General features: G+C 36.9%; 1 protein-coding gene across 4 annotated transcripts in view; it reads right to left on the reverse strand.

Annotated features, from left to right (window-relative positions):
* Nucleotides 1-490: 490 nt before the first annotated feature.
* The window catches only part of phactr3a (phosphatase and actin regulator 3a), a 31011-nt gene continuing 8305 nt past the window's right edge, over nt 491-23196 (reverse strand). Inside the window, exons 1-12 of one of the 4 annotated variants that reach the window (XM_046869469.1) lie at nt 13615-14562; nt 11920-12081; nt 11113-11268; nt 10472-10690; nt 10173-10392; nt 9711-9853; nt 9224-9377; nt 6404-6459; nt 6058-6119; nt 5595-5735; nt 5332-5408; nt 491-986 (exon numbers count right to left, since the gene is read on the reverse strand). In XM_046869469.1, the coding sequence (XP_046725425.1) occupies nt 971-986; nt 5332-5408; nt 5595-5735; nt 6058-6119; nt 6404-6459; nt 9224-9377; nt 9711-9853; nt 10173-10392; nt 10472-10690; nt 11113-11268; nt 11920-12081; nt 13615-13669 (1461 nt within the window). In that variant the 5' untranslated portion in view covers nt 13670-14562 and the 3' untranslated portion in view covers nt 491-970. Of the gene's footprint in view, nt 987-5331; nt 5409-5594; nt 5736-6057; nt 6120-6403; nt 6460-9223; nt 9378-9710; nt 9854-10172; nt 10393-10471; nt 10691-11112; nt 11269-11919; nt 12082-13614; nt 14563-23196 lie in introns of those variants that run through there. The other 3 variants (XM_046869467.1, XM_046869470.1, XM_046869466.1) reach the window with 3 other exon arrangements.

Below are 23196 nucleotides of genomic sequence, written 5' to 3' on the forward strand. Positions count from 1 at the left end.
ACTGCCTTGAGTGTAATCTCCATCTTATTATTTTGAATGTTTCAAATGTCATTATTACTACTACAATAAATGTATAGGTTGTGTGTAAATTGATGGATTTTTTAATTTATACAAGCTGATTGGAAGTTTCTGTAGTCCTGACAGCTTCCAAACCGCTTAGACTTTAATAGATTCCTTGATAATTGAATTTTTAATGGGTCTTGCTTACTAATAAGATACTTGTAGGCTAAAGGAAAGAACCTGAGGGCACTTCCATAGTCAACAAACCATTAGACTTCTTGACATGACCCTATTTTCATTGTATACATTTTTCAGGGTTGAACATGTACACCCAAACAGTCTTGAGTGTTGTTGGACACCTTAAAATGAATAAAAATTTGAAGCTTTGGCACGTTTGACGATGTTTGGCTCACCACCATTAAAACAAGCCTGTAAAGTGAATTAACACTTCACCATGTGAGGTGAAGTCAATGGTTTTGGACCATAAGTGTTTTTACTGTATTCTGAATTGAAATTGAATGAGTCGTTTATTTTTAATTGTTTTCCCCCAAATAAAGACATTAGCCGCTCTGTTGTTTGAACAGACTCCATTTTGTACACTTGATATAAAACTTTTTATTAACAGGCTTACAACCCTTAAGTGACATTTTTTATTTCTTCTTTCCATTTACGTGGATTTCACATGCACACAAACGTTCACTCCGAGTTGATTTCTTTCAGCGGTATTAAAAAACAAGAAAAAAAAACAGTTTTAACATCAGATCCTTTCACAACGACCCCTCTTCTCCAGCCTCAGAGTGGGGGGTCCACAGCTGCTGTTCTCTTCTCAAGGTGCTGTGCCTCTCTTTTGGTGCTTCTGTCATTAAGTGCACCAAGCTGGAAGATTAAGTACTTCCCATGGATGACGTCATCTCCAGGATTTCGCCATTTTATGTCTATTTTAATTTTCTTCACAGAAGAAATCCCTCTTCTACGGCCTGTGGAACCTGCATGAGCAGATACAGTGGATATTAGCAAAGCTGATTGCTTGATGTTTATGCTATTAGACTAATATTTACAAAACAAGAATTTGAAACATTGGAAGCTTAATTCATTTGTTAAAGTCTCTAATCACCAGGGTGAATGTTGTCACCTGCATTTCTTCTGCATACATGACAAAACCTTATACAAGTGCACCAAATGAAGTAAGCGTAATGGATTTTGTGCAGTTTGGATCTTTCTAAATAACAGATTCTGACCATTAAACTACATGTACCTTGTCCCTGAAACTTACATCAACTCAGTTTATCACTTCCGTTTTGTCCACAGGTTAGCTACAAACCGTTCTGTTGCTCAGCATCATACGTTCTTTATCTGCTGTGACTCCTTTAGGTTAGCCATTTTATATTGTATTCCATCCATGACCTATTTGCCTGCTATGATTAACATGAAAGGGTCTCCTTCATCATACTGCTGTCTTCACTTTTGTGAAGTTAATTTGAGCTGAGTTTTCATTTACAGTTTCTAAAATATACAGCAATATTTTGCTGTTCCCCACACACCCAGCCCACTCTCTCTTCGAATTGTTGCCTTCTGGTCGGTGCTACAGAGTCACACCGTCCACCAGAACAGCCAGGCACAAAAACATTTTTTTTCCCCCACAGGCTATACTCAATATGAACAATTAAAATATTCATAACTACACATTGTCCATCATAACTGACACATTTGTACATAGAATCCAATGGTCCATTTGTAAACTACACACTTGTAAATAGCATCTGTATTCATTCATAGCATTCATTTAAACAATATTTTTACTCTGTATATATTGCATTATTGAATTGTCTGGTTTACTATTGTGTTACATTATGTCTGTACTTCTCCTGCACTGGAAGCTCCTATGTGTGTAAGCATACATGGTAATACAGCTTTTTCTGAAAAAAAAAAATGGCAGCTTGGCAGAGCTGGGCATTGACCCTCCAACATTCTGATCAGTAGCCCAGAGCCCATCAGTAGCCCAGAGCCATTAAGTTTCCATCCCCCCAGAAATTTTTTGACTTTCAGTCTCTTCTATTTAACATAAAATACAATTTTTAAAGATCATATAAGTTGTCATTATCGTGCTTTGTAAATTGGCAGGCACAATTAATAACATCATTAATAATGATGAATGCACCCCACTCCAGAACTATTAATACAAACCCAAACCATAACACTACCTCCTGACTAGTAGTCTTTAGATCATGGAAATATTCTTTACACATTGTTTCACATTTGAAGAGGTTAATCTCACACCCAGTCTTGTTTTTGTGAACAATCTCTGTATAAACATACAAATTATAAGTAACAAACCTATAGGCACTAATATTATAAAAAAAAATTCTACAACTTAACAACTACTTTATCTCTGTAAAGCCGCTTTGAGATAATGTTCATTGTTAAAAGGGTGTTTCAACACAGATGTACATACCTTCAAATGAAACTGACATTCTGGTCAATGATTTATTTATTTTCAAACCCAAATGTGTGTAGCAATAAATAAATACATTTGAAGCCATTGTCTTTGCTAAAATGGTATTTTGGAGGAGAGTGTATGTTCTCTTTATATTCCTAATTTCAGCTTTATTCAGCTTGCTCACTGGTGGTTTTGTGGCTAAGTGTATTCAGTGTTGCCTCCTTCAGGATTCCACCATGGTTAAAGCTAGCACGTTAAGACACTGCTCAGAGCTAGCACACTTTAACAATTCAACACTGGTTTGGACCGAAGTCTACCCTCTTTTCTTCACTTCTCAGTAATACAGTCCTCAGCTTGGGAGAACTCCTGCTGTCTGAAATGTTGCTAGCGTATTTGAATGTATTTATTTCTGACATTTCTGGCTGCTATTGTTTAAATAGCTGTCAATATACACAACTTTAGTTCTGAGTGGTTAACAGCCAGGCCTACAGTATACACACGTGCCATCAATGTTCCATGGAGGCCAAAAAAAACCCCACCAGTTTGCTAGTCAGATAGTCAGTATACTGACTGTGCATTGATGCTGGCCCTAATTATGAGTTTGATGCCAAGAAAACTTTTAAATTTTAGTTTAAATTTCAGATACAGAATATAAAACCTTATTGGACCTTATTAAACCTTATATAGCCATATGTGTGATACATTCCCATTGTAAAAATGAGCAAGCAATATACAGTGGAACTTCGGAGCTCGCGGCCTCAGCGCTCGCGACCTCGCATGCTCGCGACTTTCATTCCGACCGGCGACTCTCATTCAGATCGGCTCGTGAGCAACCGCGAGCTGCTCAAAACGCTAGTTTTAACATTTGTAATCAAGGTTTATCTCATTAAAATTGTCTAGAAAATGCTTTAAAAATCATTTTTATTATGTATGGAGTGAAATAGTGTTATTTACTCATTTAAATCGATTTCGTATAGTGTTCTTTGGGTTTTTACTGGGTTGGAAGGGGTGTATCAAAAGGTTGTGAAAATTCGGAACTCGCGACCGGTCTTGGTCCCTAACCCTCGCGAGCTCCGAGGTTCCACTGTACTTCAAGCCGAACAATGTACAATAAATTGTACATGAGCGAACAGAAGACAAATCTAAATGTATTCAATATTTACTTCCCTTGGTTTCCAACCAGCATTCATTCTTACACTTGCACAATTGTTACACTTGCACAAATTCAGGGATGTAATAGGATCAAAGTCAGATGTATGATTAAACAATTTTTCTAAACAAGTGCTAATGATTATCAGTTTCAAATGTAGGTTAAAACAGTCATTAACTGAAACAGAAACAGCTGTGTAGGAGACATAAACTGTGAGGAACAGCCAAACTCTGCTACTAAGGTGAGGTTGTGGAAGACAGTTTCATGTTCCAGGTCATACACTATGGTAAGACTGAGCATAGCAACAAGACACAAGGCAGTTCTGCTGCATCAACAAAAGGTTTTTCCCAGGAACAGATTTCAAAGCAGACTGGGTTTCAAGATGTGCTGTTCAAGCTATTTTGAAAAGTACAGAGAAACGGAAGCAGGGATACAATGATCATAAAAGCATTCTTTTTTTTTTTTTTTTTTTTTTACACTTGGCTAAAACTTTTGCACAGTACCTTTTGGCACCAATTACAGCCTCAATATTTTTGGGTATGATGCAACAAGCTTTGCACACCTGGATTGGGGGAGTTTCTGCCATTTTTCATGGCAAATCGCTGTGGACACACAGCAGCAAATTCTTTGTAGCCTTCCCCAGATCTGTGGCTTGCAACAATCCTGTCTCTGAGCTCTGCAGACAGTTTCTTCTACCTCATGGCTTGTTTTTGCTCTGATATGCTGTGAGGCCTTCAATAGAGAGGTGTGTGCCTTTCCACTAAAATTTTCCACAGGTGGACTCCAGGCATGGTGTGGAAACAGCTATGCACCAATCAAGAGAAAAGGGAGGCACCTAAGCTAATTTTCAAGTGTTGTTACAAAGGGTCTGAATACTTATGTACATGTGATAGTTCAGTTTTATTAAAAAAAAAAAAGATTTACAGACATTTGTAGAATTCTGTTCTCACTTTGTCATTATGGGATACTTATTTTATGGGATATCATTTTTAATTATTAAACTTATTTTTAGACATTTTATGCTCACTAATTTAAATATTGTTCTACTGGCAAATTATTTAGTTAATTGTAATTTATTTCTAAACAGAAGCAAAATTATCAATAGATGATAGAATAAGAATAGAATAGAATAATATATTATATTGATATATTTATTTACTGTACATATGCTTACATATATATCACATGCTGTAAATATGCTACTTATTTATCTGCACTATTTGCACAATTGCTACTTTTTGCACTTCGATCTATCTATCTATCTATCTATCTATCTATCTATCTATCTATCTATCTATCTATCTATCTATCTATCTATTATATAAAGCATAAAATTAGTACAGAGATTTTGTAACATTTTTTGCAGTTTTTCACATTGATTTAAATGTTAGACTTATAGCACTATGAATCTTTAAGCATTCTTTTATCCTAAACAGTTCAAATTCCTTGTGAAAGGAAAACCTTGTAAGGGTCTACATGGAACCTTTAAAATGAAGAAGCATCAAAAGGTTTTTATATCTGACATTGGTAATATCTGCATGATTCTAAACATCTTCACTGTTTAATTGTTTCCAATTTTAAATATACTGACTTGAGCAAGCGAACGCAGGGCCAGGCATGTGTTCATTTTGGTCATGTACACGTCAGGTCCAAGTTATATAAGGATCGTCTATGTATCTTTAGCTCTGTAGTTGTGCTCCCGAACCTATAAATAGTATTCACACTATTCGCCTTCCACACTGACCTTGTTAGGTGCTTGCTTGATGCATGTACCTCCATCTCAGTGCTTTTGAATTCATTCAGCTCTTTCCGGATGGCAGCCTGCAAGATAACAAATAAGCCTAATGCATCCCAATAGTAGACCTTAACTTGCTTATCTGTGCATTACCACAATTTAATAAAACGCTTGTGTTCGATTTAAAAGGTCAACAGAGAGACACATTTTGAAACAGTTTAATCTGGCTGGAGACCTTCATAAACCCTCACTGACTGCTTGTTGTCACTTACCTTGTCAGCTGCAGACAGTCTGGTCCACGGTTTGTCGGCTCTCCTGTCATAATCCTGGGCTTTTGCAACCTCTACGTAGTCACTAAAGCGAATCAGAATTTTTCTCTCCCTTAGTTCATCTACTGTTGGCCGCTGATTAAGCTACAAAAAAAACGTATCATTTGTTTAAATAACATCCAGACATGTCCTTTTTTAATATTACTGAGTTCTCTGCATGTCGCATTGCTCATGTAAACCCATGGTTTCTTAATTTGAATTGCTGAGACATAATTGACTAAACATACTTTAATAACTTAATATCTCCTACAAAATCATTTAAAAAGTATTCCTCATTTTTGGCATGTTTTATATATTAATTTGGATTCATTTGGATCAAAAATCAAGTTTATGTATTCTTTTATGCTGTCTCTATTCTCACATTATTTTTTTTTTATAGATACATACATATTTTAAGATGGCATACCTTTCTATTTAGTCTCTGCTTTATTTCTCTTCTCTCCTCTTGCTCTGTCTGGTCATTCCGCTCTACAAAGAATCAGATTAGCAATGATGCATGACATAGTGACACACATAGGTCGATCTGCTGCTAGAAGAACATTCAGAAGATTTTGCTGAGATACGCTGATTGTAAATTGTGTGCGAATTGTGGCTCTGATCACTTACACTGGATTAAAACCTTTTTAAACACTAATAAAGCGAGCTAAAAAAAATACCTTTTGTATTTACCATATGCTTGAAAATGCTTGAAACAATTCATCAATGTCTTTCTTTTACACTTGCAACTATCAAAAGATTATTATAACACTTACGTTTTAAGATATTTCTGCTCTCAAGTTCCTCAACGGCCGGCCGTTGACTGAGTCTCCTACAGAAAGGTACCGAGATCATATTGTGAACGATGGGATTTGAGCAATAAATGAATCCACAAATTATGGGTTTTTATGGCACATTAATCCACACAAGTCCAATGCCTTTCTGTCTTTTCTCTAAAACCTGAATGTAATTCTATGCCTGAGATGCACACAACATTTAATTTAATGAAATAATGTAAAAATATAAGACTCTTGCCAAGACTTACAGCAGCTCACGTGTCAATGCAGAGACTTTTTAACATGTATGTGCTACTATGCTCATGTGATTTCCACATACCGGTACACTCAGTATTAAACAGCAAGTTTTATCTCATAGAAAACCATATTTTTGTAAATGGATTAGGGTTCAGCTATGCCTTAAATATGAACAGAACAATCTAAATGAAGTCATATAGTCATATATAATCATGTCTGATGTTTTCTTTTCATCTACTAAATTAAATCTCTGTATCTCTATATTATGTTGGGGATTTATACAGGCACAGATGTAAGAGCATTAATATTTGATGAGGTAAATTTGAGATTTACTCTTGATGGGCCCCTGGAAGCTGACCTTATATTGACCTGTGTCATTCCCCACAATATTGTAAGAGCTGGAGCGGGCATCTGCCACATCAAACTCTAACTCCCCCTTCCTGGCCAATCCTGCTTTTATTATTTTATATAACTGTTTTTAAGTAACAAATAGTTTCCCGTATTTTTTTTTTATAATATGCGTTTTAAAAAGCAGCTTTTTTGTTAAACAGTAAATGTTTAAAGAGCCTGCATTTACACAACTACTTTTCCGCATTTTTTACTATCTTGCAACAAACTCCGGAAGTCCATGGTCACAATTTATTTTTATTTATTTATTTTTACATTTTTCACATTTGGTCTGGAGTACAAAGATTATGTTAGGTTGTGTCCAAATTAAAGTTCATGAAGGTGGCAACAATAAACATGATATTGGCTAAGTAATGGTTGACTTGTGACTTCTACCTCATTTTCTAAGCCCTGTGCTTTGGAGACAGTTTCTAAAACTGGATTATAAATTTCAGTTAAAATGCATTTTAATTATTACATCTGGTATACATTATATAAAGTATATATCATTCATGTGCCAGTGGACTGGCATATCCAACACTGAGCCAATCTCAAAATAATCTGTTACTATAGATGCATGAAAAAAATGATTAATGTGCTCAAATTTAGCAACGATGTCCAGCAAAATAATAATAATAATAATAACCAGCTGATGAAACACAAATGCTATTTAACCTCAAAATTATTGACTGTCTTTGTCTTTGGATTTCTGACTGTCTTGAACAATAGACTGGGTCATAGGATGACATCCAGTAGTAGCCAGAGTGAGCAACAATTTCCTAAATTTAATATGGATGACAAATGGTGCAGTGCAATCCATAATTAATCTGTGTGAACTCTAAAAATAGCATGTCTTACTCCTGCAGAAGTGCAGAAAACCGTTAGACTATTAATAGCAAGTGTGTTATCCTACGAGAAGCCATCTTGTTGAAACTGCTGGTTCACCGATGCTGGTCCTGATACGGAATTGCATGTGAATCAGGTACCACATCGTAAATAAATGTTCTGATTGCAATCATCCATAACCTGCAAACTGCCACTATATTTTAGAATAAATGGAAAAACAATGAACTATAATGCTCTGTGTCACATATCTGCACCACTTATTCTGTAATCTTTATTCACCATTAAAAAGATATTTTGAAAAGATTTATATATATATATATGCATTTTTTTCAAAAATGTACCTTCACACAGTACAATGCATATTTGAAGAAATGCATTTGTATATTCAAAATATATATATATTGCCCCTCACACCTGCTTTCAGTACAAAACAGTGCCTAATACTACACATAAGGCCTACATTCTGTACAAACACTGATAAGAAACATTTCTTCTTTCTGCCATTTTTTAAACAATCCCATAACAATTTGTTTTTTGTAATTCTTGGTAATATCCTGTACAGTGATTTGTTGTTAAGCACAACCCACCCCACAAAATGGTAATTCAAGCTTACTAAATTTTACATTCTGTCAGAATTACTTAACTGTCAAAGGTTTGGGTAAAGTTGAGACTAAATTGTTTGTGTGTGTTTGAGCTTTTCCAAAATGTAAAAAAAAAAAAATTAAACATATAATAATTTCCAGTAAATGTACTGTACTCGCAATCACTGTGATACATCTGAGGGAATAAATACTGTAGATTGTATGGTATACACATGCTGAATACTTCCTCTAACATACAACCAACTTCACATGATTTTCACAAATTAACACAATGAAATAATGAACAGGGGATCATTACCGTCATTATTATTGTAAATAAAAAATTGGATTTCACCTCCTCCTCAATCATAATTTATACTGTTTACATTCAATAATTTAGTAGCTGTCTTTTGGACATTGGCACAATCACAAATGCCACCACTGAAAAAGTTGGTCTCCTGGTTGTCACTAGTACTGTGTAAAGTTATACTGTGCATGGATTCAGAATTATTAGGTGCCTAAATTTGATTCGTTATAAGGTTAACTGAGTAGCTCAACTCATCAGTGCATTTATTCTGTTATTTACCTTTTATTTTGACACATTTGTATGGACAAATTTAGCCTATTTTGGAGATAACGTTTTATTTGTTCAGGTTATGATACATTGCCATGTGAGGCATCTATTGGTTTTAACAGTGTTATATTTGTACAGAATAACAGTCACAGGGCTGAAGTAATGCATGCTTACTTAGCGAGCTTCATTTCAATCTGCTGGCGGATTTCTTGTCTCTCCTGGTCGCTGCGCACAGGGAAGATGTTCTTGTCCTCCAGCTCCTGTTTGCTGGGCCGATTTCGTAGTTTCACAGCCAACAGCTCCTTTCTCATTCGCCGTGGCAGCGTACCTGCATACAAAACATAAAGCTGCTTTCAAAACCCAATCTGATGAAATCTAACATCTAAACAAACATATTTATCTAACGTAACTTTATCTCAGAGTAAAATCTAATATCCAAAAGAGCCTCCATATTGATATAAGCGCATCCATTTGTGATAAATAAAAATATACAGGATCCAAAAATGACTAAAATACTGTTATATCCATGACACAAAAAGACCACTGTGTCAAAAAGTTTCATGGACGGTATTAGTCAAAGCAAAATAATGACAAAAATCTCATTTCATGATTAGTATATTTCTATGAATAAGACTATAGTGTATTTTAAAGAGATATTTACCAGAAATTACAGACTCGTTCCAGCTGTCAATGTCATATATGATTCCTGAGGCATCAGTAAAGCAGTTGCTTTGTCTCATGTTCTCCTTGTTCTCCTCTGCCTCTTTCCTGCTTTCCACTTCCCCACTTGGCTCTCGCTCCGTACTGCAGGACACAAATATTACAGATATATACACCATGTATATATAGAGCTTATTATACTTTTATGACTTTACTAGCTTCCACCACCTTGCCACATTCACTTTAGCTTCAAGGTGTGCTTTGGCCTCATCAGTCCCAAATATAGTGCATTTCTTTTCTTTGACTTGGATGAGTCAGACTTTTAAATCATGTGCTTAAAGATTTTCATGCAGTAAAATCAATAATAGACATCTTCGTTCACATTACTGCTCGTTCATCACACATCTACCTCTATAGAGGTAACTATTCAAGCAGAACAGAACAGAGAAACAGAAATTCTCACCTATCTTGCCGAAGCTTCGTTGCCAGGGCACGGTGCAGTTCCTCTATTATACTGCTAGGGGGCAAAGGAGGATGCAGGGTTCCTACATGAGGTAAACTCAATGCATTGGAGAAAGGACCTCGGAGAAGTACAGAACTAGGGCCTTCTGGAACCCTGGGCACCTCTTTAGGAAGAAATGAGTTGGGATGAGGCACTGCTGTGAGAGTAAAGCTGGGAGGGTCTGAACAAAAAAATTATACAAATTTGACAGTTGTCCAAACATTTTTCAATATAAACTGTGTTAATGCGACTCAACCGACCTTCCTCTGTGTTAAGCTGAGCGACTTGAATGCAGTGATTGCTCAGAGGAGATTGTCTTTGAGGCACTTCATCTTCATCTTCATCTCTTTCCCCTGTATAAGCATCTCTACCCTCATCATTATCTTCTGGATCGGACTCTTCGTCTTCCTCCTCCTCTTCCTCCTCCTCAATGCTATTAGGCTCTTCGGTTGTTGCACCATCTTCAATGGAATCAGGAACTGACAGTGCAATGTTTCTTAAATCTCAACCAACGTAACTGACATTAAAGTGGTATTCGAAAAGAAAAAAAAAGAAAAGAAAAAAAAGTAAACAGCACCACCGATTGGCCGAGTGTGTTGTTTGCAAGAAATAATTTCCCAGGTTACAAATATTATCCTTGCATTGGTTTTCAATGATAGAAGTCAGTTTGTGAATTTTCTTTTAAGTCATTGTGATTGGACCTACACTTACAGTCTTGAATATTATTTTTCCAAATTAAAAGCCTCTTAGATTCACAAAATATCTGTCCAGTGCTTTTACATAATTCAAAAATATATTTTTCAAAATGGCCAATTAATGACAAATATTGGCAAAATATTTTGTAATGCTTTGTAATGCTGGGTTATATGTTAGGTAAGGATTTTCTGCTAAAGGCCCTCACCAGTAGGCAGGTGATCGTGTTCTGAGCTGAGGTACTCCATGCTGCTGATGCTGAGGATAGGCCCGTGTGAGCCAGGCAGACGAAGTTCAGCATCCGAAACACTCTGAATGGGCGAGCTGATATTCAGAGAGTGGAGGCCACTGGCCAAGGCCACATCTACACAGACAGACAAAGACAGAGCTTTATATTAATCACACTAATCAAAGCTTTTTTTCACATTCACCAAAAATCACACATTTACACTGGTTAAGGCTCTGGGTTACTGTTTGTAAGGTCAAGGGGTTCAAGCCCTACTGACACTCTTTGGCTCTTGAGCAAGTCCCTTAACCCTCTGTGCTCCAGGGGTTCTGTATGTATTTATTGATGTAGACAAAGAACTTTAAAAGTGACTCTGGATAAAGACGTCTGCCAAATGCCCTCAATGTACACGTACTGTATGCTATAGATGTTTTAACAGACTCTTCTCAACTTAGCAGTGATAATGAGAAACTTATATAATAGCTGGTCAGTAGTCTCAATTTCAATTTCAACTAAGATGACAACTAGTCATCAACGTCTGGACATCTGGAAACCCAGTTTCCAATGCACACATGTAGAACCCCCGATAAGTATATGTATGAAAAGCGTTCTATTTATTCACACTACTGTACCACCATTAGTCATGTTTTATGAAAAAAATAAAAGAATTAAACACAAAAGAAGGCTACAATTAGGTTGCTATTTATTGTATTTTATGTGCTGCGGATACAATGATTTTTTTTATGCGACCATTTAAAACAGCCGACTGGCTGTCTTGTCATCTCTCACCTGTGGAACTCTGCTTCATCTTCTCGTTCTTCTTTTTTCTCCATTTCCACGGTCGGAAGAGACGCCCCAGAGTAGCCAGCTTGCTGTGACGGCGGATGGGAGGAGTGTGCACACCGCTCACCAGGCAGCTGGAGCGCATCACTCGCTGTTGCTCCATCACATCTTCAACACACACACACAAAGGAAGTAGGGAGAACAGTGAACGAACAGTGAATACAGTTTAGATGCTTTCTGTACACAGAACATTCCCAATATAATAAGAATACAGACCATGTCGGTGTTTAAATAAAGAACTACAGTTTAGTATCATCACCTACCCTGATAAAGCAGCAAGTAAGATGTGACTGCATGATTTTATTAGGTTACATTAATCAATATTTTAATTTATGCAATTAAAGCAAAAGCAGTTTTGGCATTGCTAAACAAGGTTTGTTTATATATAGCAAGCAGTAATGTTACTCAGCATGGTAATAATGTTATAAAGAGCTATGACCAATAGTCCAATGAGTGTTGCAAAAAGGCAGTAGGAGTGGGCTTGTAATGAGTTTACTCATACATCCAAGCTTGTGAGTCAGCGATAGAATAAGGAAGGGGAGCTCTGCACATAAAGGGGCCGGCCCTATGTGATCACAGACATGACAGGACTACAGACACCCCAGCAGTCTGTAATGTTTTATATTACCTTCATAATCTTGTGGTTCATCCTATGCTATATACAGTATTCGGCACCGCTAAAAGCATCTTTTACCAGATATTATTTAGCAGCATGCAAGTATGGGAGTTGGTCATGCACTGGTGAGCTGATCAGGTTTTGTAACAGTTCTATATAGATTTTACACAACTTATTGCCAGTACTGGGTCAGTATAAGTCCAAAAATATACAGCTGATCAAAGGAATTTGGCAGAAACTTGACAAAGATAAATAGATAGAGGTTGACAGATTGTGCTTTTGGGTCAAAAAGGATTGGGTAATGGCCTAAAGTGTTGGCCAAAGTTAATTAAAGATAAACATTCCTGCACCTGATGTACTCGTACCATACAATTAAACCAGAAGTTGCCAGATATGTCTGCCTTCTAGTCACCCTAGTAAAATTATTATTGTTAATTGGTATAGTGGTCAGGGAACCAACCCCAGCCATTAGGGTTGCACAAGCCAGTGCACTCTTAGTGCCAGTCCCAAGCCCGGATAAATGGGGGGGTTGTGTTAAGAAGGGCATTGAGCGTAAAAACATGTGCCAAATCGAACATGCGGATCATGAATACGGATGATCCGCTGTGGCGTCCCCTAATGGGAGAAGCCGAAAGAAAGAAATTGTTAATTGGTATAGTGTTCATAACAGATACCAGTGCAATATGATGTAAAATGGACAGACATGATAAAGCTTCATAAAATTGGCTAGTTTGAATAATGATATAATGCTCAACAGAACTTTATTTCAACAACATAACTATAATTTGTCCAGTCACAGAGGATCAAACAAAAAAAGTAGCAAAAAAAGAAAAAGGCACAAATTATTCCCTGACCCCAACAATAAGGTTTTTAATAAAAAAAACACATTTCAAATGTTTTTATTCACATTAACTATATCCACTATTTAAAGTCATTACATTACATTTCTTTATTTAATACTGAACTCTTAATGCTACTGTACTTTAATAAAATGGTAGACATAGAACATGTTGCTTAATGTGTACCTTCTGTGAGTAAGTCAGGATTCTCCTGTGGCCATACACTGATTCCAGTAACCATAATATGTCATTTTCAAAAGTTGTAGTTTCATTGTTCCTAACAACATACAGACTACAGGTAGAAAAGTTTACTTTCAAATACATGTGCATTCAACATGTGCATACAACAGCATGATTTTGTGGTCAGTGAGCAGCTGATTGACTGGCAGACAGACAGACAGACAGACAGACAAACAGACAGATATATAGACAGGCAGGCAGGCAGACAGACAGACAGATAGACAAACAGACAGAGAGACAGACAGACAGACAGACAGATACATGGATAATCTAATCAGTAAACATAATGACAGTGCAGACCTAAATCTATGACTCCATATACACACACACACACACACACACACACGAGCACATGAGCACACGAGTCGAGCTCTATTCCCAAAATAGCGCTTTGTGGGCACAGGCGCCGCCGTCGGTGTGAATCTGGAGAGCTCCACCGCTGAGTGGATGGACATGGTCTCGACCGCCAGACAGAGTATGTCTACCCGAACCGAACACGTGACCCGGGGCAAAAAGCTACAAAAACACCACTCAAATCTCGCCATGGCTTCGTGAGAAATCCTGCGCGAAGCGTCCGCAGGGTCGCGGCTCCTTCTGCCGCGTTACCGAGCAGCGCGCGCCCAAAAACCGTATGCTGCAGAGCTTCTGATGCGAAGCATTCCACATATTCCTCTCACAAGGACACCATTTTGAAAAAAAGCTTTGCTTTTTATTCGGGCACAAGCAGGAAAGTCCCCAGAGATCTCTTTAAGCATTCAATACGCAACAGATGGACGCAAAATGTGCAGTACAGCGCGTCTATTTTTGGAAAAGTGCAATTAAATGGCAACATTATGTTTTTTTACTGTAATATCTGCAAATATTTTGTTTTTCACTTATTTTACCTCTATCTATCTATCTATCTATCTATCTATCTATCTATCTATCTATCTATCTATCTATCTATCTAGTGTAATCTGGAAACATTCTTATCTATCTATCTATCTATCTATCTATCTATCTATCTATCTATCTATCTATCTATCTATCTATCTATCTATCTATTGTCCATCCATCCATCCATCCATCCATCCATCCATCCATCCATCCATCCATCCACACTCTGTAATACAGGACCCTGTGCAGGGTTGGAGGCAGTAGGAGAATGAGCAGTGTGAGGGGCTGTTGCTACGTGAAAGTCTATAGCAGGGGGATAAGGGGGGGGAGGGGCTACAAACAGAAGGGTGGCTGTTGCTATACGGAAGTGCCTGCAGAAGATCACACACAGCCAATCACGTGCCGACTATTCATAATAAACATATAATCAAACACACCACTCTTAATAGAATAAATGGGTGGGTTACAGGCGTATGACTGAAATGAGATGTGCTTAATCCACAATTTTTATTTAATTTTTTTTAATTCAAATTGTAACACAATCTTCAGTTAAAAACTGAATGCAGGACTGGAAAAGGTACACCCTTTTCAGTTTGGGTGTGCATGGGAGTGTTTCAGAAAAATCCACAGGAGACCAACTTATTCATGAAGGTGATGACAAAGAGCAAAGCAAAGCATTTTAATCACACCAGTACAGACAGCTCATCAATCCAGCATACCAGGGAGAAGAATAAATACACTCTGACAGTGCACTGGAATACTTCAAACAGGATTCTTCTATTTCTACTATTAAAGATATAGCTCTATTTGGTGGCATTTCTTGGGTGGTTACGTTTGTCTGCCCTTTGTATTGCATCAATAAGTGGATAATATTAACCCTTTTTTGGTATCAAGTGTTGGAACATTACTACGGGTTTTAATCATATACACTTACACGCTATTGCACTGGGCACATCTCACCTGTTAGTTAGGTTGGATAGTTAGTCTTTTTCCAAATTGTATTAATCAATTTATATCCCTTCAAATAATGTTACTTTCTGACCACAAGATTAACGTTAGCTGACCATTAGCTAGACATTTCTAGGACATTAGCTGTAACACTAATAAAAGTCTAGAAACACTATTGTGTCTGATGTTTTCTGTGTACAACAGTGGAGGTCCGGTGATAGATGGTGTATAGGATGCTGTCTGATTTTGAACAGTAACACATAACAGTATATATATATATATATATATATATATATATATATATATATATATATATATATATATATATATATATATATATATATATACCAAGTAAAATTAAACCTTGATACACTTAAAGATTGTATGTGTTATAAAAATGTGATTACGGTCTCCTGGAAATGCCACAGCCATCTTGCACTAAATGCATACCTTCAGTAGAAATAAATGCCAGACAATCATACAAGTAGTAGACAAAAGTTACATTAACCTACAAATATGTGCCTTTAATCAATGATGGGAAGTAATTAAGTACAAATACTTAATTACTGTAAATAAGTCGATTTTTCTGGTATCAGTTCTTTACTTCACTATTTACTTTACTTGCATCTTTTTCATTTTACTTATTACATTTTTTACCAAATATCTATATTTTCTACTTCTTACTTTCAAAACGGGCTTGTTATTTTAGTTTTAATCTATTTGGTGGCATGATCAATATTTATTCTTTTCATTGCGCACTGTTTTCAGCTCACTGACCCATTTCTTGTCATTGTGCAGCTTTTCAAACTACCGCTGGTGTATCTTTTCCTGGCTCACACACACACCATGGATGTAAACTAGCCTATGAAGCAAGGCAGAAGGCATCAAGAAGTTTGGATAACATGGATAAGACAGAGGGAGTCAGCGATTTTAACATGACTGAACAGAGACATTTCTGATCACCTGATCATCATCATCATCTGGTTGTACGGTCTGGATACATTCATTTGACAACAAAATTTTTAATTATTTTATATTAATATATAAATATGATGTGAGGTCCAGTTACCAGTGTGACAATAAAACAGGTACTAGTAATAGGTACTTTTTACTTAAGTACATTGCAGAGCTCAAACTTCTTTACTTTAACTTGAGTGAAAAAGTGTAGTCAGTACTTCAACTTTTAAAACATGAGCATCTGTACTTCTACTTGAGAGAACGATGTGAGTACTTTTGCCATCTCTGCCTTTAATACATTTATCCTGCTACATATACAGGATTTCATACCTGTAGATGACCTCATATCACATATAGTTTGCACAGGTTAATTACACTTTTCAAAATGAACCAGAATACAAAAAAAAATCTGTAAGATGTAGAAGTCATTAGCAGAGAGCCTCCATAACAGAATAGCTAGTGGCTGGCTGACTGGCTACACTTTGATGCCTGTGTAATCTATTCATTCATTCCGAGCCTTTGAGGCCATGCTACGCAAATGCTGAGAGGCTGTTATTGTAATGCCACACCAGAGATGAAAGAGAGCAACTTTATTCAATTCATTACTGACTGCATGGCTTAATATTGTGGTCTTGGCTATCACAGTCTGGATGGCTATCTCTTTTTGCTTGCTCAGTCAAAGATGCATTACAGTGTTGGTAAAGGCTGACCTAAGTGAAAGGAGAATGGCATTGTGTCTAAGAATGCTTCTTTATAGAAAGAGCTGCATCAAGAGTTAACAATTGACAGGAGCTGTAATAGGCACTCCCTTGGTGCTGCATTGACCACCTTGTCTGTGTTTGAGAGTATGAGATAAGATCTGATCAGACAGCACCCTTTCTATAACCTTTATGTCAATGCCAAATATAACAAAAGGAAAAAAAAACATGATCAGTGGGAAAAAACCTACAGATAGCTACCAAGAACTCCTTTGGTAATTTTGTGGCCATTAGCTCCAAGACATAAAAAAACAACAAAAAAACAAAAAAGAAACCAAGACATGTATTTTTATTTTTGCCAAGGTGTGCACTGTTAGACTGATTGTTTAAATAGTCAATCACTTTAAAAGTCTACTCTTGGTTTGAGGGGTTAATTATTTAGAGCCGAGCCAAGCATTGGTCAGCATTTTGGAGTTTCATGAAAAAGAAAGAAATGACTTACAACAAGACATTGAACATGCAACCAAAAAAAAAAAAAAAAAACGGCAGTTCATGACAAACAGCTATGAAGAAAAATGCAAGAACAACAACCACTGTTTCACCAGCAACCTCTACAGAGCATAAGATATCATATGATTAAAAGATGACGTCTAGAACAAAAGCATATAGGTTATACTACAAGATGTGAAAACACTTAACAGCAGTAAAAATCTAAAGTCTAGACTAGAATTTGCCAAATCAAATACAGAGCTATGACATTTCTGGAACCAAGATTAAACCAATGTGATGGAAAGCTAAAAGCTGGAGAAAAAAAGGATCATGATCCAAAATATACTAGCTCATTGGTCAAGTAAGATGGAGGTAATGCCAAGACTTGATCTTGCATTGCTTGCATGATCAGGATCACTCATTTTTATTGACCATATAGTTTATGATAGTAACAGCAGAATCAATTTAGAAGTCCATAGAAACAACAGAAACAAACTGTCTGCCAATTTACAAAGAAATGACTCATTTCTAATTCAGAGAATTTGCACGTACGGCAAGACAATGAACAAAAACACGCTACCCAAACAACAAAGTAGTTAATCAAAGGAAAAAGTGTAAGGATTTTGACTGGACAAGCCAGTACAAAGGTACAAGCTGGTACAAGCCATAAAAAGGTTCAAAAAGGAAGAAAATAACAGTTTGATTATGTCAGTGGATCACAGGTTTGTTGCATTTAGGATTTTGCAAAGGACTTGCCTCCATTGAATATTAAATATTCATTAATTCATTGCACTTCTTAATCTTCTGCATGCTCAAATTAGCCGTTTGGTCACAAGTTTAACACATCTAAAAGCGAATATCCGAATATATATACAGTATATTACACTCCCTAGTTTGGCCTGGTGAATCAATGCAAATGCATAGCATCCGTTTTTACTGAGCCTGCCAACAGGTCTGAGAGCATCAAAACCTCAAGCTATGAATATCTAATAACACAATAATGAAATGTGCTTTTAATATTGAAGACATGCCAAATAACCCACTACAAATGTATTTCCAGCCTTCACTATTAGAGGCACCTACAATCCCCTAATCTTTTAAAATCCCACACTAATATGCATGTTTTATATTTCGGTCCATCAATTAAAGTTGCCAACAGTTCAAAATATTTTGAACTAAACAGTGTATTTTTTGTAAGGATGCTAAAAACTCAATATAAAGTATCAATATAAAGTCTCCAAGTAGAATAAATAATATAATTAGTTTCTGATGTTACTTGCACTGTCTGTTTAAAGTAACATAACATCAATTATTATGAAACAAACAAAGGTTAGTACTTTTACAGTAGAAATTAGAAAATTGTAATGATAGATGCATATGATAGTATATCATTAAAACAATATATAATATTTCCATTATGCTATTGGATATACGTAACATTTCCATGTGAAGCATAAGCTCTAAACAGAACACATTTCTTTTTATTTTTAAAATGTCTTGTAGAATTTCTGCATCTCTCAATTATTTATAGGCTACTTAAAGATAAGAGCAGCCCACTGAATCCAATTTTAAAAGTCTTTCTGGCAAAATTATTTACTACTGGCACTAAAGCTGCAATATTATATGCTATTAAATGCCATCCTGTTTAAAAATGTGAATCCTGTAAGAGGATACTGTAATATACTCAAACTATGATATTGGGTTCTGTGGTTAACGCCCTGTTGCACCACTAATATAAATAAAACGGAAAAATATCTATAAATGTCAGAGTGTAAAGGTTTTACTGACTCGCAACAGAAGTAAATGCATGTAAATAGTTTTATCTGCCATGTAAGAAGTTACACCTGATGGAAAGATCCTATATAAATTTGTGGCTTTTTGGCAGAAACCCTTACAAGCTAAATGGATGTCAAGTCTTTAAACTTCTCAATGAACAAAAGAATTACATTTTTATGTCTTCATACTGTACAGTTGTACATACATTAAAAGAACAGAAACATTTTTTTAATGTTGATTGAAACTGAAACTGATGTGATGACTCACAGAAAAATCTGATCAATTCTAAACAAATGTTATAATTAGGAGTTAATTTGGACTGCTACTGAGATTGCATGAAGAGTAAGTGCTTTTTTTGCCCTTTTTTTTTAATTGTCATGGGGGTCCGTAATGCCTTATGGGGGTCCCCGATCACCCCAGCCCCCCCAAACCCCGAATTCGAGCACTTCTCACAGGGATGAACTTAGGCCCAGTAGGTTCAACTAAATTCCAAGACAATCGATCACCATTGTTTGTCAGAGGTGGGAAGTTATTAAGTATAAATACTTTGTTATTGTACTTCAGTAGATTCTTCTGATAGTACTTTACTTCACTATTTATTTATTTTTGACAACTTTTTACTTTCACTTATTACACAAAGTACTGTATTTTCTACTTCTTATATTTTCAAAACAGGCTTGTTATTTTAGTTTTAATCTATTTGGTTTTGGTTTTAATTAATATTCGTTCTTCTCATTGCGTACCGTTTTCAGCCTATCAACCTATTTCTTGTTATTGCGCAGCTTTTTCAACCTACCACTGGTGTATCATTTCCTGACTATCACACAACACAGGCGTAGGCTAGCCTGCGAAGCTAACAATGAGCAAGACAGAAGGCAACAAGAAGTATCGGGCTAACGTGGATGAGACAAAGGGAGACAGCGATGCAAACATGACTAAGAACAGAGACATTCCTGATCAGTGTTCTACATGGTGGTTGTTCACCCTGGATACATTCATTAGGTAACAAAATTAGAAATTATTTTGTATTAATATATTAAAATGATGTAAGGTCCAGTTACCAGCGTGACATCCAAACAGGTAGAAGTACAGGTACTTTTTACTTAAGTGCATGTCAGAGCCCAAACTTATTTAGTTAATAGTAACACTTTAGAATAATAGTACAAAAATAGAGATGTACTATGTAAACTAAATGTTACTTTATTATGAACTAATGATGAGTTAAGGCATATACAAGAACTACCCTTAACTATACCATGAGTCACATGAATTAAAGTATGAACAATGCCTACATTGATTAGATGTTATTTCATGTTTGTAAATTAATGTATTAATTAACAGTACAAAAGTGCTTTGAGTTGCTAGCAGTGAATAAATCTACACTGGTACGCAAGATTACAAACTTAATATAAATATAACTCTTGAATCATCCCTAAACACCATAGTCCAGGGAGACTCCTGTCTGACGTCGTCCATCAACCTGTCTATCACCACTGAAAACAGGAAAGGGCTCAAAGCTGATCATTGATGAAGTCACAACTCCGCCTTGAACCAGTCTGTCGTTCCTACTGCACACGTCACTCCTGTCACCTTGTCCTTATACATGTCCTGCACCACCTTCACATACTTTTCTGACACACCTGACTTCCTCATGCAATACCACAACTTTTCTTTTGACACCCTGTTGTACGCTTTCTCTAAATCCACAAACACAATGCAACTCCTTCTGAGCTTCTCTATACTTCTCCATCAACATTCTCAAAGCAAATAATGGCTGGCTTCCACTACTTTTTCCCATAACTTCATGGTGTGACTGATCAACTTTATTCCCCTGTAGTTACTGCAGGTCTGCACATCTCCTTTTTTCTAAAAGATCAGTACCAGCACACTCCATTCTCCTTCTCCATTCCTCAGGCATCCTCTCACCTTCGAAAATCTTGGTTAAACAACCTGGTTAAAAACTTCACTGCCATCTCTCCTAAACAGCTCCATGCTTTTACCGGTATGTCATCTCGTCCAACCGACTTTCCACTCTTCATCCTCTTAATCTTAATCTTAATCACTTCCTCCTTACTAATCCTATCCACTTCCTGCTTCACCATCTCCACACCATCCAACCTTCTCTCTCTCTCTCATCACCTCTTCAACACCACTGAGCCCCTGTCTGACCTCTTCCGTGAATCTCACACTACAATCTTCCTCCTTTGGTTTCCACCATCTAATTCTTCTTTCAGTCCTCACTCTCCTCCTCTTCTTCACCTCCAAATCCATCCTACAGACCACCATCCGATGCTGTCTAGCTACACTGTCCCATGCCAACACCTTACAGTCTCCAATGTCCTTCAGGTTGCATCTCCTACATAGAACATAGTCCACCTGTGTGCCCCTTCCTCCAACCTTATACGTCACCCTATGATTCTCCTTCTTCTTAAAACAAGTATTCACCACTGCCATTTCCATCCTTTTAGCAAAATCTACCACCATCTGCCCTTCCACATTCCTCTCCTCTTCATTAACATCTGCCCCAATCTCCAATCGTTCATTCCTAGGTATACCTTTACCACTTCAGCTAACTCACTCCAGAATGTTTCCTTCTCCTCCATCTCACAGCCCACTTGTGGAGCATAAGCATTGATGACATTTATCATCACCCCTTCAACTTCCAGCTTCACGTTCATCACTCTATTAGAAACACTCTTCACTTCCACTACACTCTTACTGTACTTGAGAATCATCCCTACACCATTTCTCTTTCCATGCACACCATGAAAGAACAGTTTAAATCCACTTCCAATGTTCCTGGCCTTACTCCCTTTCCACTTGGTCTCCTGAACACACAAAATATCTAACTTTATCCTCTCCATCATATCAGCTATCTCTCTCACTTTACCAGTCATAGTAGCAACATTTAAAGTGCCCACCCAAACCTCCACTCTCCTACACTTCACCCTTCCCTGCTGTCTTCTTCCTCCTCTCCTTCTCCTCCTTCGGCCAACAGTAGCCCAATTTCCACCGGTATCCTGATGGCTAACAATACCTGTGGTGGTCGTTGGTAACCTGGGCCTCGACCGATTCCGGTATGAAATTCTCTTCAGTGATCCGCATATTTGATTTGGCAAGTTTTACGCTGGATGCCCTTCCTAACGCAACCCTCCCCATTTATCCGGGTTGGGACCGGCAATAAGAGTGCACTGGCTTGTGCAACCCTAATGGCTGGGTTCCTCCAGAGCTGACTTTGTGGGGTGAAAAAAAAGTCAGAATTGCAAGAAATAATGTCAGAATTATAAGAAAAAAAATTTAACTGAAGAAAAAAATATATTTATTTATTTTTTGTTATTTTTGAAAAAAATATATTTTATGTAGCGGAAACAGGCTTCGTAATGTTTCCATGTTCAGAGTGCTCCAGAGTTTAGTGGGTGGTGCATCAATAACAGTGGCAGGCCGTGCATTTGGTACCTGGGCCTTCAGTGGGGACTTATCCGACTTCAGAAAAAACGCACTTCACCTGTGTTCTGAGCTGCACGGCATCGGCAAAAGGCTTCCATTGATGATGATTTTTAAACGCACGACGATACCAAAAGGAAAAATTCCCGAGAGAAATTGTTGTGAAAGGAAGGAGAAAGACAATGACCAATGACTTTCTTGGTAGGCTACTGTTTTGTTACAAGCTGTGTTACAGGCACTGTCTTCCGTTATAGCCTGTGTAAAGTTCATTTGTTTCAATGTAGGCACCTGTGGCTTATAGATAGGTGCGGCATTTAAATAAAAAAAAATTTTTTTAATT

This window comes from Silurus meridionalis, chromosome 16 (genome assembly GCF_014805685.1).
Source record: "Silurus meridionalis isolate SWU-2019-XX chromosome 16, ASM1480568v1, whole genome shotgun sequence".
Classification (NCBI taxonomy): Eukaryota; Metazoa; Chordata; class Actinopteri; order Siluriformes; family Siluridae; genus Silurus; species Silurus meridionalis.